This window comes from Porites lutea, chromosome 5 (genome assembly GCF_958299795.1).
Source record: "Porites lutea chromosome 5, jaPorLute2.1, whole genome shotgun sequence".
NCBI lineage: Eukaryota > Metazoa > Cnidaria > Anthozoa > Scleractinia > Poritidae > Porites > Porites lutea.
Genome location: NC_133205.1, coordinates 11,605,748 through 11,622,057, shown reverse-complemented (window position 1 = coordinate 11,622,057; position 16,310 = coordinate 11,605,748). Strand labels below are relative to the sequence as shown.

Below are 16,310 nucleotides of genomic sequence, written 5' to 3'. Positions count from 1 at the left end.
TTTTTGTTCTTTAATAACAGAAACCAGGTTAGTTATTTTTGTAGTAGTGTCAATAGTGCCGATCTTTAAGCGAAGGATATTCACGCACAAAGTTATTTATAGATTATTTTAGTTGAACGAATGAACTTTTCAAAAGGCAAAAATGCTCATGCATGCGCACTCCGAGATTGTCTAGGCGTCTCCCGGCCGCTCGTCTCGGATACGTCACCGAAATGCATTGACCGAGAGGGCCTGCAAACACGCCGTACAGGGACTAGGCAAAGCAGGGAATAAGTCAGCACAGAATTTGATTGTCGGCGAATTTCTGTAATCGTCCATCGTTCTGCTAGTGATAAGCTAGCCGTTGAATCATTCACTCGTCTTGCTTGTTTTGGGCCGTGTCTTACTCCGGTCAAAGAAAGGGAAAGAGTGTCTGGCAAAGTTTCCAATCAAAGATTTGTGAACTCGTGTCTGGCAAACTCACTTAGTGTTAAAATATACACTGTTCTACGCACTTTATCACTTCATCTGCGCTTAACGAGTGTCTTTTGGTCCATAACTTTCATAACAACTGCTCCACAGAATGTCACTGATAACACCGTCGTAACGCAAAAGAGTATCGAAGTAGGACTGCACAATTAATGTCACAAAACCTACCTATTGTTAGCTGTTCCTTCGCGATTTTTTGTGTTTTACGTCATCCTAACCATTTCGTACTTGCGGGCGCAAACAATAGTAACGTCATCATTACCTACCGATTCCTCGCGGCCCTTGTTCAAGCAAATCGAGATTTTTTCTATATTGACTGTATGACTGTATATTTCAGCTGTTAGTAGTTTCCTTAATATACGCGCGAGTCAGACTAGAGTGCCTCCTCGGGATTTCGCCTTCTGGGCGAAATCCCTGCGGGGGCAATAATAATAATAATAATAATAATAATAATAATAATAATATTAATAATAAAGTACTTCCTTTAATTACAGGAAGTTTGCAATTAGGTATATATTTATTTCATAGATATTTATTATTTTTAATGACTTGAGCAAAGGCTTTAGACTTTTCGCGAAAACTTGAAAATGTCATAAGTGTTACTCTAATAATAATTTATGAACTTATTGTGCGCAGCTTAACATGAGAATGATCAGCTGCGCATTACAACTGCATTACTTTAAAAGAAACAAATAAAAGATAATGCATTAAAAAATAAAAAATAAAAAGAACATATATGCATGCAGGTAAGAACTGAATATAAAATTGTTCAACAATATAAAGTTTTAAAAAGATAAGTCTTAATATGCGCCTTGAAACTGTTCACATTAGCTCACATTAGTAATCGCACGAAGTTGTTTTGGAAGAGAGTTCCAGAGCCTTGGCCCTGCTACCATAAAAGCACTATCACCTAACGTCTTCGATCGAACAGCTGGCATAGAAAGTAAAATACTATCTGAAGATCTAAGGTTATATAAGGACGATTTAAATGTTAGTAAATCGCATAGATATTTAGGAGCAAGGCCGTGAATTGCTTTGAACGTAATAAGCAGTATCTTAAATTCTATCCGGGCTTTAAAAGGAAGCCAATGCAGATCACGAAGAAGGGGTGAAATGTGGCAAAACCTAGGGGCATTACAAACTAGCCTGGCTGAGGCATTTAAAACACTCTGCAATTTGATAAGCTGGTAGTTGGGCAGCCCATACAAAAGACTGTTACAATAATCAACACGAGATGTAATAAACGCATAAACAAGCATTTCCGCTGATTCTCGAGACAAATACTTGCGAATGCGTTTGATATTATGCAAATGGTAAAAGGCAACACTACATAACTTGCTAATATGAGTTGACATAGTGAGCTGCTCATCAAACCATGAGCCTAGGTTTCTAGCTACTGTTACAGGACAAATATCAGTCGACCCAACCCTAATGCAATTGATGTTAACCTTGGCCAGCTGCTGCCTTAGTACCTATAATTAGAAATTCTGTTTCATCATCGTTTAACATAAGATTATCTGAAATCATCCAACTCCTAATGTCACTGATACAGTCAGTCATGGACTTGATGGCAAAATAAGCATTCGCAGATCGATTGGGGCTGAATGATACATACAACTGTGTATCGTCCGCGTAGCAGTGAACTCGTGGGAGTTGGCGTTCAACGATCTGAAACAGTTTGCGCGTGTAGATAGTGAAAAGCAAGGGACCCAAACATGATCCTTGAGGAACACCATGTTTTAAAGGAAACTGATCTGAGAGACTACCATTTACAGAGACACGCTGGAAACTGTCAGATAGATACGATTTAAACTAGGCAAGCGCATTGTCAGTTATTCCCAAATCAGACTCAAGACGACCAATCAGCTTATCATGATGTATCGTGTCAAAAGCTGCACTTAAATCTAATAATACAAGCAAGGTGACATGTTGCTCATCTATAGACATCAAAATATCGTTCTTAACTTTAAGTGAGGCCGTCTTCGTGCCGTGTTGCTGTTTATACGCCGATTGAAGCTGAGAATATAAATTGTTGGCAGTCAGATGCTCCAGAAACTGCTCTGTCCCAGCCCTCTCCGACAATTTAGAAATATAAGAGAGGTTACTGACTGGACGAAAATTTTTGAACGCAAAGTCCAAACCAGGCTTCTTGAGAGATGGTAACACAAGCCAAAGACGCGTTTATATTCTCAATCTTCTGTGCAAAGAAATTTCCAAAATCATTGGCAAGCTGAACAGTGTCAACACGGAGAAACGATGCAGTGATGGTGTCACACAACAGGGACTTCGTAACATTAAACAGTTTTCTCTGATCAGAACTGTTTTGCTGGATATGATTGGTGTAATAATCACAGCGAGCTTGGTTCATCAAATATATTGCATGGTTTTTCTTCTTTTTGAAAACACTTAGATCCTGTGGAGATTTAGAATAGCGCCATTTCCTCTCTGCTCTCCGCCTAGCCTTAATAGCATCATTAATTTTGTGGTTAAACCAAGGCACACGTTTCCTATTAGCAACAGACTTAGTTCTCAGAGGGGTATATTTAACAAGTAACGACGACAGTGTGGAGTTGTATCAGGAGACCATCATATCCAAATCCGTAAAAACATTGGTACACAATTCAGACGTCGATAAATCAGCTCTGAATGCATCCATGTCAATAGATTTTAGCTGCCTGTAACTGATTTCCTTAACAGCTGAACAGGGTTTCACTGAATCAAGTTGTCACAGTACTGCGGCATGGTCAGTGATAAACCGATCAATCATCGGGGCAGACTTAATAACCTGATCATATTGCCTGGTGATCACCAAGTCGAGGGTGTGGCCACCCTCGTGGGTAGGACCAACGACATGTTGTTTTAGGCCAAGCGACGCCAGCAAATCCAAAAATTCACAAGCATCAGAATCGTTCGTATTATTAACGTGGATATTAAAGTCACCCGTAATGATAAGCGGTTCTGGTGTTAGAATGATACTCTCCATGTATGAAGCAAAGTCATCAAGAGGGGGACATTGGGGGATACCCAATACCGTAATACCGTAAGAAAAAATGGCAAATACCGAAATACCGCGTCGAAAATTGTCCAAATACCGATACCGCATATTTTAATCATATTTATAATCGTTTCCGCATACTTATGGTTGCTTCCATCTAGTACGTTTACTTATCTCAGGCATTTATGCACCAGATGTGCATGTTTTTTTTTAAATATTTTGGTAGTTAGCAAAATTTTCGCAAATTTTCACGGAAAAGTAAACTACATTCGTTCAACCTTTTGGTAGGTGGACCCAACAGCTAATTAACTCCAATAAAAATAACTCTTGAAAGCGCGAAAAACAAACCAATCCAAACCCTTTCCACGCACGTCTAGTGCGAGTTTTGATAAGTGACTGACCCTTAGAAAACTTATTTGGGGGGGGGGGCGAAGTACAAAAAAAAATATTCGCGCAAGGGAAAATTAAATGAAAAAAAATTCATACAAGGATTTTGATAACGAAAAAAAATTCCTGCGCCTCGAAAATTCTGTCTCGACTGTCTCACACGCCGCGCCGGTAAGAGGCAAACTTACCAAATTTTAATTCTCGAAACCCGACATCTATACTTATTCTTGTTGCGATAATGTTAGCCTCCTTCGCCCTCTTCCAAGAAACTGCCACACAGTCAATGATAACCACGCCGCCTTCAACCTCAGCGATCTCAGCCATTGTGAGAAAACGTGTAAGACCTCGAATTACCACCGGCTCAAGTACACAGATCGAAAAGCCTGGTAAGGTGACTTGAGATGACTCATTATCATTGGATGCAGCAACAATCACATTGTATATTATCGACCATTAACTGTCACAAAATGACCCACAAATGGTGTAATCATTTACTGTTATGTCTCAAGACTTCTGAATTTTAACTTTTATTGACCTTTATGTCCTACTGTGTTTTGTTTTGCGTATTGTATCGAAATGAAAGCGCAAATAAACGGTACCGTTATACCGTGAACAATCTTATTTCACCGAATACCGTCAACCAAAATGATGAAAAACCGCATACCGCAGAACTAGATGATACCGCAATACCGCACTTTAAAATGAAAATTACCGAAATACCGCATGAAAAAAAGCCCAATACCGCAATACCGTAAACCCCCATGTCCCCCTCCATCAAAAAACGTTTTCAGAGACTCCGGATGCAGATTAGAGTAGGGTTGACGATAGATAATTGACAACCTAGCGCGAAACGAGTTGGTATTTAAGCTCCATTTCGAGAACTCGAAAGAGGTTTTCTCACCCGTATCAATTTTCGACACATCAATGTTACTATTTTCTTTTGTGCTATATAAACAGATCTTAGTCTATTTGGATATTTGCTTGCCCATTTAAGCTTGGTTTCCATATGATCGCTGCGATCTCTGAGAAAAAAAGTTCAGTGATTGCAACGATCACATGCAAACCACATTCCAGCGATCGTAGCGATCGCAGCGACAACGATCGATGAGATAGAACTTTTTCTATCTCAGCGATCGTTGTCGCTGCGATCGCTACGATCGCTGGAAAGTGGTTTCCACGTGATCGCTGCAATCCCTGACTCGTTTTCCTGACTCGAACGTAGCGATCACAGCGATCGTAGCGATCATTTGGAAACCAGGCTTTGATGTTACAGTAGGTCAGGTTTGGATGAACCATGTGGTATTTTATAGTTTCATTAAATTTTTAAGGTCTAAATAATGTCTTGCTTTTGCTATTATTCCTGCTATTTTTGATATTTTGGTTGAAACACAATGATGTGAAATACTTTTAAGTGTATTTTAGATTGACACCAAAACGTTTTTATCACTCTTGAAACTGATGAAGTCAAGAGAACTTCGGAGCGATTTTAAACAATACATAGTTAAGCTCGTTATTATTTTAAATAACAAGGATACCAATATAGAAGTAGCACTTACGTTCTAATACTACACGGAATTCGTTAATGCAGTCCCTTTACCTTCTTGTCGTCAATACGCCATTTTCACGATGACATTGGACTACACTTTCCAGAATTCATGTCGTTTTTACTTTCTTATTTAAATTTGTAAATCTCGCTGAGGTTTAATAAACAACAGCTCTGACTTTCACAAGAAAACAACAAACCGAAGAATTCTGGTAGTTGTAGTAAAATGACGTCATCGTGCAATTATATCCTATTTAACTTCATGCTTTCTTTATATTTATGCATCATGATGTTTTGCACTTTATAATGCCTTATTTGGCATGCTGACAACAGTAAATGCACTTTATGCTAATCGTTTTAACACACATCTGCCAGAATTCTATAGCTATTGCTTGAAATAATAATGGAAAGACTCTATTTTTCGTGAGTAAGTGAGCCAATCAGAATACTGGAAGAGTTTAAGCAATCAAGCGTAGAGCCATTCTAGGAAAGAGAGGTCACTTTGTTGTTGCCCTCACTGAAGTTGTACCTTAACGCAAGTAAGTTGACGGTGTTCACTAGCCTAGAATCGATCCATCCAAGCAGAGGATATCATCTATAGTATGGCGTCACGATCAGGTACGTTCACAGCTGCCAATAATTAGTTACTGCCTCTGAGATCTTTACGCAGGGGCACCCAACGTCAATTTTCGGAAAACGATTTGAGATCTAGAATTTTCGGAACATTTGTTGTAAAATTTCTTGCTTGCCTGCCTCTCCTAGGATTTTCGAACATCTCAAAAATGGTTTAACTGCCCATTTTTAACGGATTTTTACCCTAAAAAGGTCACCTAGAATTTTCGTGAGCCTTTTTTCTCGCGGAAATTTTCGAAAAGGTAAGTTTTGATCCCTATATTTTTCGGATCACTAGACTTTCAGCTAGGTAATCCGAACAGATGAAAAATTCTTAGGGCATTAAAAAATGACTATATGTACCGTTTAAATACTAAAATGCGTTTAACAATGTTATGTTTAAGTGGTTCTGAACTATATTCTCGGTGGGTGCCCCTGTTCACGAGACCGCCTAAATAGATTTCGACTTGCGTGTAAATCATAGGTAAAGGTCAGTACGGTTACACTGGCGTGGTGAAAATTTCTGATCATCTTTAATAATAGGAAAGCTCAGTCTTTTCTCAGGGATGTTTAAAGCGGCTCTGCTTTTGCAGTTCGCATGTTTCAAGGAAAATCTAATGGATCAATTTTTGCTTACTGACATCGCCGAGTCATCGCTGCCAGTTCATATATGATCTCATCATTGCTGGGGTCCCTTTCCTTAATTTCCATCATAGAAACCGAAACTGCGACTTCTGGTCGGTTTACATAATGTCACAGAGGCCGTACACGATATATTTTCGGCGGAAAAACACTCCTCATTCTCGGAAGACACTCGATCATACAGTGTCAAAGGTCGTGTGTGGATAAAATTGCTCAAAAGATATTTAAATTCCGCTTTATTTTAGTCTTGCTTTTTTCGTCCTAAGACCCCCTAGCGACCGCTATAGGCTTTGAGCAGGAAAGTCAGAAAAGGTTTAACGTCCTTGAATCTCTGAAGGTTACAACAGTGTTCAGTATCCATCGTAAGTTCAGTCAAACTCACATTTGAATTAAAAGAAAAGACTGAAGCCATTTTGTGAACACATCGATTTTTTAAAAAATATAGTCTCTGAGGCCGTATGACTGTGCATGAAGTTGCCATATCGCTAAATCTTTCATGTATACGAAATATGGAAAAATGATGTAGTCCTTTTCGCCCCGTCAAATAAGCTATTGCAACATTTTTCTCGGTTAGCCGTGTCAGCATTCTTTAAGTCCTGAATTTCATATGCATGAAGTAACTTTGCATCAGCGGTATCCAAACATACTTTGGCTTCATCAATGCAGTTCAGATTCTAAAAGAGACCTTTGTATCAATGCAGATTGTCAAGTAACATGCCTTCAAGCGATGACTTCCAAGTCAGGTGAGATTGAATATTTTTAATGTGAGTAACTATATGGGCGTCTTAACATGCAATTACCAGTAGCTTGGTTGTTTTAGTCCAGGTACTAGCCCGACTTGTAAGCGATATTTTTTTACCGTTTTGATCAGCTCTATGTACTCTTTTATTTATTTGTCGGGTATACATTATTCACTATGTAAACTTTCGTTAGCTTTACAGACAGAAGGAAATGAAGATTCAAAACGATTCTTTAGGATTATTTCTCCTTTGTTTGGGAACACTCTAGAAGACAACATCTTGGAGTCTCTTTTTGTACACGACATTCATGATGAGTCACAGGTGAATGTGAAACAACCACCTTTGGAAGAAGTAAATACCTCAGGAGCCGATCCTGGTGCCCTAATTTCAAAGGTGGCGTCCGTAGCTGAAGTCACAGAAGCCATTCTAAAAGCAAAAAGAGAAAAGAACATCATTCGCGTTACTGGCTCAGCACACTCTGTACACGCGTCTGTTTTCCCAAAGGATGGCATTACTCTCTGTTTAACGGGCGACCTACGCAAAGTAGAAATACGGGAAGTTCAGTTGGAAGGTGAAGAAAACTGGCTTTACTGTCGCATAGGTGCGGGGTGTTACCTAGGCAGAAATCCCATGGATCCTGATTCGGACCTGCAAAACTCTGCGTGTTATCAGGTGGCCGTCCAAGGGTTTGGCTTTCCGGAGCTGGCAGGTATCACACATCAAACAATTGGTGGGTTCATCATGACGGGTTCTGCAGGGGGAAGTTTGTGGCACAGCTTTCATGAGGTAATCCAGGAGATTGAGTTTGTTGACGGCAACGGTCATCTCCAGCTTGCAAAGCCTGGGACGGACCTCTGGTCTGCCGTGGGCGTTTCGATGGGGCTGTTTGGCGTCATAACCCACGTAACATTTCGTCTCCCTGAGATGAGGCTCGTTAAAGGTTCGGAGTCAAATAAGAAGTTTGCGGACTCCGCGCTAGGGCCCAACGACAAAGGGAAGACTAAACTTAAGGAAAGTTTGGAGAACAATGAATACTTTCGAGTTAATTGGTTCCCACAGAAGGACGTACGGCGTGTTCAGGAGTGGGTTGGAAAACAGACCTCTAAAGGAGACATTGTACCCTACAAGTCCATCTTGTCCTGCACCCTAACTGCTGGTATGGCTGCCGTTGCTTTGAAGGTCTGCAACTGTCTCTTACAAAAGGAACATCCAAGCGAATGGGATTACGCCATAATCGGCACCATACTCCGCCAGTTTGTGCCGCTAGGGGAGCCAAAACGGTTTTGTGACATATGGTTTGAGAGTCTGCCCATGGATAACCAGGCCCACACAGACTCCATTATCAAAGTTGATTTCACAGAAATTTGGATCCCACTTGGCCAATGCAAAACCGTCATGGACAAACTACTCAAGCTCTTTGAGAACCAGAAAGCCGCTGGAAACTTTGCCATCGAAATCTACGGTGCCAAAGAGTCCCCGTTTTGGCTGAGCATGTCATACAACCAGAAAATGGTGCGAATTGATGCTTACTGGTGGTTTTACAATAAAGGTGACAAAAGAGAGTTTTTCTCGTACTTCTGGGATGCTTTACTGGATATCCCTGGGACCCGTCTGCATTGGGGAAAGTATCTTCCGCTACCCGGTCAGAAATGTGGGAATACAAAATTCAACTTATCGTATCTAAAGAGCGTGTACCCTAAACTGGATAACTGGCTAAAGCTGCGCGATGAAATGGATCCAGATCAAGTGTTTGTGACTGAATACTGGCGTAGTATTCTTGAGATCTCTAGTGCTAAGAGCTGTTAGAGAGAATTGTGCTAAGTGATCTTTTCCCGTTTAGCGGTAAATTTGATGTCTCTTTAAATTGTGATCTCAAAATATAGAAATAATTCTTTGCGTGATTTCATACAATATATCATTCTATTCAGTGAAAATACTTAAAGGCAGCGAATAGAACAGCCGCCGAAAAAGAGAGAAATAATATGATTTTCAATTTATCTCCTCATAGTTAAAGTAAATGAACAATTAGTTATGTGCTTTCGAGAACCACAAATGCTGGAATTAGAACCCGCATTCAAATGGCTAAGAGAGAGTTTAACTCAATCAACTTACTTTTAATATTAAGAAGGCACAATGTATATTAGTACGAGGCAATGCGAGGCTAAGTTGAATTGACACTACAAATATTTTTGTTGAGAGTAAGCAATTAAGCACTTTCACAGAGTCAATGTTCATACTTGGCATCAGTTTTTAACAAGAACCTTACATTAGACTAAATAGGACTGAAGACACGCTCATTATATGCGTCATAAAATAAAGAGGAAACTAGGATTTTCGGAGTTGATCAAGTCCCACCTACCAATAAACTAATAGGATTATGTTCTCTAAAACTTCTAATACACCCCTTTTGGATAGCCTACAGTAATATTATGGGGGGAGGTGGGGGAGAGGCCGAGGGGGGCTGGGGAATAACTACTACGCTACAATTTCTACACTTGGCACTTCTGGCTCCACTAGAAGCCTTGACAGCTTGGAAGGCTGAAGTGCGCTACTTTCACTTAAAAGTCTATAAAAATTATTTCTATTCACGAGGTCTGTTCAATACCAAATTTTAAAATTGTGATAGCAGATGTAGCATTACATATCCGTACATCTTTTGCCTTAAGAAGATGAGGACACTGAACACTCTAAAGTTTGTTGTAGATGCATGGAATGCCTTAGACATTACCTCAAGAGAAACGCCTACCATACCTGCATTTAAGGATGGCTTGTCCATAGGCAAATGTTAATATGTGGTTTCTAATTCTATCTTTGTATCAGCGCACATTTAGCAACAAATTATCCTTGATTTTTCCCCATTCTTACTTGTTATTTCTAATTGACAGTTAATAATTTTTCTATTTACCTTATTCATAGAAATTTCATTAATATTATTTGTAATTCTTTTTTGAGGATCCTTTTGTGAAGCATTTCGTAATGTACGCCTACTCATTAAAGATGGATTTTGGCAGTTTTAATGACATATAAACCGTTTAGATATGCGATGATAGTACACAGCTAGGTTTCTCTAACTTTCTATCGATCTAAAAAAACACAGATGCGGTAACACATTAAGAGCGCAATTACAGTTTTGTTTCTTGGACACGTTCGTCTTCAACGTCTTCAACAGACGACTCATCTAATGCATTGTTAGAAAAGGACATGTTCAAACTTTTCTTTGTATCCATACAGTCCTGTGTGCCAGATGTTCTCAAACGTACCTCTTTGCTCATTGAGTGTCTAGCAGAAGAAGAAGTTGCTGATGGACTCCCTATGCAGTAAGTTTCTGCACTGGTTGATAAATTTGGCGAGGACCGAATTTCAAGGTGTGATGTTTCACGTCTTTCGATCACACCCCTGTACCTATGAGAGCCGTGAAGCACGAAGGCACCATCCTTTCTTCTGGATTTTCTTTCACTTGAAAGGTTCTCCGAAATGCCGATAAACATGAAGCTCTTTTTACTACAGCAAAAAATGTTTAAAAAAACCCGAATGTATACGCGGCGAAACTGGCGTGTTAAAGTTCCATACACGATTGGATTCACGCATGCGTGGAAGTAAATAAGTGCTTCTGCACAGGTCCAAAAAGCGTGGGAAAGTTGATTATAGGAATCTCCGCCAAAGTCGAACAGCATCCATGCAATTTGATTAGACAACATACAAGCCATAAAAAGAATTACGATAACTGCCAGTGTTTGTATTATGTGTACATTTTCAGTTCTTGTCTTGAGTCTGACAACTTGTCCGCTTGAGTTTATCGACGTTCGCATTGGTAAACGTGATCTTAACAGGCAAAATGCAATTCTAAGGTAGGTTATGGTAATTATCAGTAAAGGTATAACATACTGCATTCCAAATAACGCTGCAGTGTAACTTTGACGGAAATAATTCTTCGGCCAATCCTCAACACAGCCATCTTTTTCTTGCCTTGCCACGATCATTAGCGGAAGTATAGTGAAAAAAGCGCATATCCATACAAGAAAAATCCAAACTATGGTGGCTTTGAGCTTGATTCTTGGACGTAATGGATTTGTAATTCCACGACATCGTTCAACCGCCATTGAAGTTAAGGTAAAAATGCTTGCAGAAAGAGTAACAGACATTATCGGCCAGATAACTTTGCAGTAAAATACGTTTTTTGTAAATGGCTGAAAAAGTTCGTAGCTATAAAATGGGACTGAAAACCACAAGAAAGTCAAATCTGCGATTGCCAAGTTTAAAATGAAATAGTCGTTTATAGTTCGTTTACGCTTTTCTTTCACGACCACAACCACCAAAAAGTTGCCTATCGAGCCAAAAACGAAAAGGCAACAGTAAAAAATAATTTTGAAGTTTCGTTCAGCTTCATCTAGACGTGTTTCTCTTTCTGTGTCGTTGTCGATTGACGAGTTTATTCTTGGTTGATCTGTGCTCATTTCGTAGTTAGGTAGTTCAGTCAGTTCCAATCGAGGAATGAGAGACATTCTGTTCACCAACTGATGAAGGGCTGGGCTTGTTTTCTATGGAATTTTTCCTTCAAAACCACTTCCGTCTCTTACTGCAAGGAAACAAGGTCTAGTTGAATTAATTGCAACAGATAAATAAAAGGAAATAGATTTCGTAAACGTTTGAAAATTGGAATTACTGAAAATTGATGCTCTCCTGTGGCGTCTGATCTTTCAGCTGAAGACAGTTCTTTTCACTGAGAACGGATTGAAAAAATATCAGGGAAGTAGTCAACGCAAAAATGACTAAGATCTTTTAACAATTTATGCACATTGCTTTGTGTACTCGAACAATTTTCTTTCAGCATAACATGGTAATATTGTCGAGTTCCGCCACACAAATTAGATTGAAGATCAAACCAATTGGCTTGTATTTATGCTGCAGCTCTGTTATTCTTGTCTTAATGACTCTCTCCCTAATATGTCTACTATACTTGTGGGAGGGAACAAACGTACAAAGCCATATGTTAGTAAACTTATGACATAAATTGAGTACAGATAACTTATTTCAGCTATGTCCTACTGCTTGCACTTTGCCAAAGGTAGCTCAGAGCAATCCTGCAATACTGAAAAGAGAATCTAAAGCAACAATGGTAACATTCCTACATTTAAAATTATACCGTCAGTAACTGGACGAGCCAGTGTCACTACAAAAGCTGTCACGGCAGTGATTCATATTAATATCTACTGTTTAAATACTGCAAAAGGCGAAGCTTATTGACTTCCTCTACTCTAAATTTTTTACGGTTATACTTCATTTAAAATTTAGCTTTTTATCTGAAATACTAATGCTACGCAGAAAAATAATTAATAATGAAGGAACAAATAAAGAAAGAATAATCCAAGGCTTACGTCAATGCCTAAAATAAAACAAGCCTCTGTTTCAACATTTTCTCCAAAAAACTGTGCCATTCTTGAATATAATAAAACCACTGCCTATTTCTGTTGACGTTGTTTCGCAATTCACTGTTCCAGATCAGAGCTAAACCTCTCAAAATTGTTTTAAACAAAATATGTTTTTGTCCGATAGAAATGTACAAACGAACGATAAATACTAAAGTGACGCGTGAATTTTGTTCAATTTCTGCTAACTACCGGATGTCGGACTGTAATAAACTATTTTCTTTTAGGGAGGCACGTAATGATTTATTAGAAACGGAGACAGCAAAAACTGACAAATGCAGCATAATTTTTTTTAGAAAAACCTATAAGAAGGGAAATCTTACCTTCGAGACCGGTGAAAAACAATCTTTATGTTGAACAAGACATTAAGAACAGTGGACTGCTGGTTAGCATTAAATAGAACATATTTCCTTGAAGAAAAAAACATTCTACGCCTCAGTTGTCCTTAAAAAAATCTATTTCTTCTTGGCTACTTTATTGATTTTGAATTTAAATTCCTCATTTCTGTTGTTAGCTTTTTAAAACAGATTAGTTGATTTATCACGGGAATAATACAAACGTTTCCGCCCTCTGTTAGCTCAAAGTATCAAGTTGGGTCCGGCGCCACTTTTTAATTATTACTTTACTAACATAAAACACGAAGAAAAAAAATATTTTTAGGAAAAACCATGCAATGTCTCACACCACGACATATTATAGACATTAGGTGTTGAGCATACTGCTCATTTCTTAGTTGTCCACTGATCAAGATACATATCATATCAACAACAACAACAACAACAAGTTTATTCAGTATTACCATTTGTATACATGGTGTTACCGATTAAAACCATAGTTAATTGAGTGGAATGGTTATGAAACCCGTCAGACTCCTTTGTTATATGTTTTTGTGGACCTGAAAGTGCACAACGTTCAAAAGAATTCCTATCATTTTGATTGTATTGACCAATAAAAACGTTGCATTAATTTATTCCGTAACAATTTGCCAACAGAAAATAAAGGATTGTGCACTTTCAGGGTGCTTCCAACATAAACTGCAGCACTGTTGTTTTTATCATTGATGTTTGCCCCTTTTGATAACCAGTCTCCTCTAATAACTATGTTAAAACACAATAATAACCAGATAAATTTAAGGAAATACAGATATTATTGAATGGTATGATTAATTATTTTTACTATGTTTCTTTTGTCTTTGAAATGCTTGAAAAACGAAATTAGTAGTTAGCCTGCCGCCGATATGCGAATCAGTATATTGTTGAAAGGAAAACAGACTTTAAATCATTGTTATTGTATATCAATACATATCATATCCATATCAACACAGTGCTTTTTTACCTCCTTCCTTAATTGAAATTGACCAAAAGGGGGAAAATAAGAAAACTTATGAAGACGCATCGTTATCTTCGTTATCGTTATCATGCAGGGTCAAAATTCCCCTCCTAAAATGCAAAATTAAACAAAAGGAACAAACTTTCTGCAAAATAGAAGCGAATTCAATAATACAGTAAACGAGTTGTTTTCCTGTAGTTCTGAGCCAAACCGGAACTAACTATCCATGTTTTTATCTGGGGACAAAGTCTGTGCTGCTGATATCCTATAAATCTTGAAACAACTGTAATAAAGCCAAATATGTACCTCCTCAACAAAAGCGTACTTTGCTTTTTCTCATAAGGTTTTGTGTTCCTAGGTCTTTCCTGACACAGCATCAACGATATGCAATAAACCTTGACTTTTAAGAACAAACTGAAGACTTTTGCACACTCCAGATGAATTGAAATTTCCGTGAAAGTTCCGGTTTTAGCCTCGTCTAACAGGGGATGGTTCAAGTCATCAATAGTTCTGCTGCATCTGATTTAGGCCTTATTCTCCTTTAGTTAAGAGTATATTCATAAAAAAATGAAAGAAAGAGAGAAAGAAAGAAGGGAAGAACAACTTAGCTGTACTGAACTCTACGTCTCTTTCCCGATTCAACTTTGTGAAAATTACAGAGCACTTATTCCGTCAAAACAGGGCGTATTTTGACAAATGTTACTTACCAAAGCTGTAGTAAAAACCGCAGGCTACTCACTTTTAACTTAATCTATGCACTTAGCTCGGCGCCACAGTGATGCCTGACTAGACAGCTTAGGAGGTTTCCATTTATCGGAAGCGATAAGTCGGCAAACAGTATTTGACAGCTTTTTATGTTTTGATAGCAAGCGTACATCAGGGAGTATTTGAAGAAAAATAATGTTGTTCTGTAACCAATTAAATATGGTCTAACCCACTAGAATTGACCACCAGAATTACAAATTCTTAAAGCTGCCTACATACTCGCGCGGTCAACAATCTACTACCTTATTACATGAAATTTTCGCGACACGTCAATTTCGCGAATTTCGCGAACAATAAGTGTCGCGAACGTAAGCTAACATAACATGACGCGAAAATTAAATGACTCACCTTATGTCCATAACCAAGAAAGAACGAATCTATCACCACTGAAACGTTTACCCTACTCACATGTTTTACTTTCCTGAGGAATTTTTTGTGTAAATGGATGTTGTGGTCAATTCACTCAAGAACAATAATTCACGTAAAAGCATGAACTGCTTGTGGACATTGTGAGAACTGCTTTGTTGTTACTGCTGACATTTTAGTCCCGTTGTTTTTTTTTCTAAAAGTTTGACGTTATTGTTCCTTTGATAAAGTTGTTTTATTTAATTCAAAGACATGTTAAATACCATTGCCTATGAAATGTAAATTGTTGTCGCAAAAACGCGAATTTAAAGTGCTTTAAAATATAAAATTTTCGCAAAATCGCGAAATATATGCGCATATCAAATTCGCGAAATAACGTGTCGCGAAAATTTCATGTAATTAGGTACGTCAAAATTTGAATTTGTCACATCCCTACCTACAACTATGCGATGAAGATTTAAAGCAGAGGCGGTTAGTTTTTTCACTTCTATGGACACTAAGCTATTAAACGTCTGGCACCATTATGATCTATTATGATTTTTTCGACGGTCGCCGTCTATTTATGCAATTAATCTCCCAGCAAGCAAAGGTTTTGAACTTGTTTTAAGCAACCCAGAATTTTTTCTTTCTTCTCCTGTTAAGGAGCGAGAGAGAAAGGGAGAGACTTCTTCCTCTTACTCCCTCAGTCCGCAGGGTGGAATAGCAAAGAACCCTGGCAACGAGGTTGAGTTACAAGAAACACTACAATCTTTATGCATAGCCGCATAAACATAACAGCTTTCTTTAATTTACCACACATGTTTCGACGGTATAACCGTCATCTCTATAGCCTGGGACCAGGCTCCGCAGTGGGGGAAAAAGGCAAAAAACGGGGTCAAACAGGAAAAATATCGGCGAGCGAGATACTGGGGAGGGGAAAGGGCGGCGTCTTCCCAGAACACCTTTCGGCTCGCTTCGCTCACCGACTTTTCTTTTTGGCCAACGCCGATTTTTTCTCCTTGTCCCACAATGCGGATCCTGGTCCCAGGATATCATCT

General features: G+C 38.7%; 2 protein-coding genes across 2 annotated transcripts; one reads left to right on the top strand and one right to left on the bottom strand.

Annotated features, from left to right (window-relative positions):
• Positions 1–5,349: 5,349 nt before the first annotated feature.
• On the top strand, positions 5,350–9,853 carry LOC140938529 (L-gulono-1,4-lactone dehydrogenase-like). Its single transcript, XM_073388012.1, has 3 exons — positions 5,350–6,011; positions 7,349–7,390; positions 7,581–9,853. The coding sequence occupies exons 1-3, from the start codon at positions 5,996–5,998 to the stop codon at positions 9,191–9,193; spliced, it is 1,671 nt and encodes a 556-aa protein (XP_073244113.1). The 5' UTR covers positions 5,350–5,995; the 3' UTR covers positions 9,194–9,853.
• A 337-nt stretch (positions 9,854–10,190) lies between these two features.
• Positions 10,191–14,341, bottom strand: LOC140938530 (galanin receptor type 1-like). The gene is made up of 2 exons (XM_073388013.1): positions 14,149–14,341; positions 10,191–11,963 (listed from the first exon to the last, which is right to left on the bottom strand). The coding sequence occupies exon 2, from the start codon at positions 11,887–11,889 to the stop codon at positions 10,510–10,512; it is 1,380 nt and encodes a 459-aa protein (XP_073244114.1). The 5' UTR covers positions 11,890–11,963; positions 14,149–14,341; the 3' UTR covers positions 10,191–10,509.
• Between the last annotated feature and the right edge of the window lie 1,969 nt (positions 14,342–16,310).

Excerpts from the sequence above, each read along its gene's own strand:
- LOC140938530 (XM_073388013.1), bottom strand. The coding sequence starts at position 11,889 with ATGTCTCTCATTCCTCGATTGGAACTGACTGAACTACCTAACTACGAA.
- LOC140938529 (XM_073388012.1), top strand. Across the intron at positions 7,391-7,580 it reads AGCGATGACTTCCAAGTCAG|CTTTACAGACAGAAGGAAAT; the intron begins GTGAGATTGAAT and ends AACTTTCGTTAG.